This window comes from Ursus arctos, unplaced genomic scaffold, assembly GCF_023065955.2.
Source record: "Ursus arctos isolate Adak ecotype North America unplaced genomic scaffold, UrsArc2.0 scaffold_14, whole genome shotgun sequence".
NCBI classification, from domain to species: Eukaryota; Metazoa; Chordata; class Mammalia; order Carnivora; family Ursidae; genus Ursus; species Ursus arctos.
Window position 1 is genome coordinate 17,992,287 of NW_026622808.1, and position 2,767 is coordinate 17,995,053.

The window sequence follows — 2,767 nt, forward strand, 5'->3', positions numbered from 1 at the left end:
GTGCGAATAAATCATAAAAGAGAGGGTCTTACAAGATGGTGAAGGAGAAATGATCTGGAGTAGGTCCTGAATTTTGACCTTGAACTTTCTAGTTTTGACCCGTCTATTTGATGACATCCCAGGACCCAGGTCAGATCTATCCTCAGAGGTAGAAGGGAAGATAACGGATACAATGGTGCTAAGGCAGCCTTCACTTGTCATTTTAATCCAATCTCATGATTTATTTTTATCGGGTAAAAGGAAAAGAAGTATGATGGTCAGGACTCCACAGAAGAAGCAACATGATTGTGGAAACCAATCCAAACCAAAGTCTCGTTTAAGTGTCTCAATCCCTTTGAGGATGTCCAGTTACATATTCAAGAGGCCAGTTACCAGAATCACATCCCACCCTGGCAACGAGGTCAGATGCCATCACTGGGAGGAAACCCTGGACAAACCCCAACAGGTGTGCTGGCAGAAGAGGCTGCAAGGTCTCCAGGCCCGCAGCAGCACAGGGGAACCATTAAGCACTCTGGATCTTGCCAAAGCCTTGCAAAAACTTGCGCCTAGGCGCACAGGTGAATATCTGCCAGGTGTTCTTGCAGGTGGTCTGAACTCCAGCCCCACGCCCACCCCTGCCGGGTCTTCGGATTTGGCAAAGGAGATTCCAGGAGCTGGTCTGGGTATCCCACAGCTCCTGTGCAAACAATTTCTGGTGACTGAGGAAGATATCAGGAAGCAGGAAAGGAAAGTGAAGATAGCAAGAGAAAGGTTGGCCACGGCACTGGCTGCAGACAGACTCGCTAGAGAGGCAGAGACAAGGAGGGGCCAAGAAGGACATCCCGAAAAACACCACCAAAAAAAAGAGAAGCCAGCGCAGATGACATGGGGCACGGCACTTTATTAGTCTCTCTGCAGTGTCCACTATGTCTTTGCGCTCTGAGCCCTCAAAACTTTAATATGTACCAGTACTTTCTTGTATTAAATTATTCTGTGTGACATAGACAACAGAGACAGTGATCTTTCTGAGCTGCAAGACTGGGTTTCTGGCAAGGAGAGAAAGGAGATCTTTCCATGTTGTACTGTTATCTTTCCTTCCTTTGTATGTTATCTGTATTTTAAAGTCAACAGAGACTGACCAAAATCACGGGATTATGTAGTGTTCTGGCCTCACAGTCAGGGTGAAACACGCCTAGCTGAAATGGACTATTCTTTTTGTGTTAATATTCCAATAGGTTCCAACATCGTATTTTCTTTATGTTCTCAAAGAAGATATTTGTTGGTAGGTCTCTATTTTTCTGTTCTTTGTTGCATGCTAATTCAGAGTTCAGTACAAGGGAATAACAGACTTCTCACTTTTTAAAATATCTGTACGTGTTGGAAATTGGACTCGTGAACACTGATGTGCCGTTTTGGAGATCACGATGTCAAGACAGACCGCCTCCAGCATCACTCATCTACCACTGAGCTATGGCTCACTGGGATTCGATTGTCAGCTTACTTGAGCAGCCTGTGGTAACATTCAAATCCTTTTCATCATTACTTAACTTTTGTCTCATGGATTCATCAGTATCTGAGAATGAGTTATTAAAAAATAATATTTGTAACATTTCTATCTTCACTAAAAAGGAGTTATTTTAAATTTGAATCTTCTCTCCTCTATTCTTCCATGAGGCACTCATCTGGAATTTTCGAATGTGTTTTAACATCTCGTTTTAAAACTAATTCTGATTTAGATACACTGAATTTTTTCTTTCCCTCATGACTCCGGTTGCATTTTTCTGGGTTCACATTTCTGCTTCCTGACGTATATTGTTGACTGGGTGTTTGACTGAAGGCCTTTGGCAGGTCAACGTTGAGTCTGTCTGTAGTTCAGGAAGCTTTTTCTCTTTTTCTTCGACAGATGGTGTGGTGAGGTGTTAATTTAGGTTCTTAGTAATTTTTTTTTTTGCTTCCTGGTTATTTAGTATTTCTGGGCCTCCATGTCATCAGCTATAAAACGGGAATACAGCTCTCAAGGAGGGGGAGGTACCTGAGACGATGCACGTGGGGGCTGGAGATTGAGAGCGCAGCTGGGAAAGTTTGCCACTCATGCTGCTTAGTAGATATTAAGGCGTCAACAATGAGAGTTCTCGTTCTCATTATTATAATCTCCAGAGAAGGCATTCCTAGCGAATGACTGCTTAAGACTGAGGATATGAAGCTCACACCAAGTCAGTCTGAATGGGTGGCATTGCTGTGACTTCTCTGCCCTTGGGTGTCTTCAGCTGTGGTCGTCTGCAAAATGTGTAGAGATCATGCCAATTACTGCCACAGTCCCAAAGCAAGACAGCACAGCTTGCCTCGTGCCTAGCTCATCTGGGGCTGCTTGTTGGGGAGACCCTCCTCTGTCGGGAGACAGCTGGAGTCAGTGCAGAGGAAGATGAAGAAAGACGGTCTCGCTTTCTCCTCCGATTTCTTCTTTCCCACTGAGTGTTATTTATCTTTATATCCAAAGCAGACATTAGGGCTCTCAAGCCTTGGGATTTCTCTGGCACCGAGGCTTCCCGGATACCTAGTGATTTCAGCTCCAAGTCCTTCCTGACTCACTCATTCCTTCTTGGACCATTTCCCATCTTGGAGGACCCACGAAGGGAGAGGAGCCACTGAGGCAGACTGGTCTGGAAGTCCTGGTGAACCTGAGCTTCAGGGAATGAGACCGTGTTAGGGGGACTTTGGGGGTGGGGAAACATGGAGGAACGGACGTGGGTGTGGTGGCTGGCACCAGAGCCAAGGGGAGGTGTGCTCT

At 45.4% G+C, this 2,767-nt stretch overlaps 1 protein-coding gene across 1 annotated transcript; it reads left to right on the forward strand.

The window, feature by feature from the left end:
• The first annotated feature begins 253 nt into the window (after positions 1-253).
• On the forward strand, positions 254-886 carry MBD3L1 (methyl-CpG binding domain protein 3 like 1). The gene has a single exon (XM_026480804.1). The coding sequence runs from the start codon at positions 254-256 to the stop codon at positions 884-886; it is 633 nt and encodes a 210-aa protein (XP_026336589.1).
• The last annotated feature ends 1,881 nt before the right edge of the window (positions 887-2,767 follow it).

Bases quoted from the DNA above. Each gene is read 5' to 3' on its own strand.
- MBD3L1 (XM_026480804.1), top strand. From the start codon at position 254: ATGGTCAGGACTCCACAGAAGAAGCAACATGATTGTGGAAACCAATCC.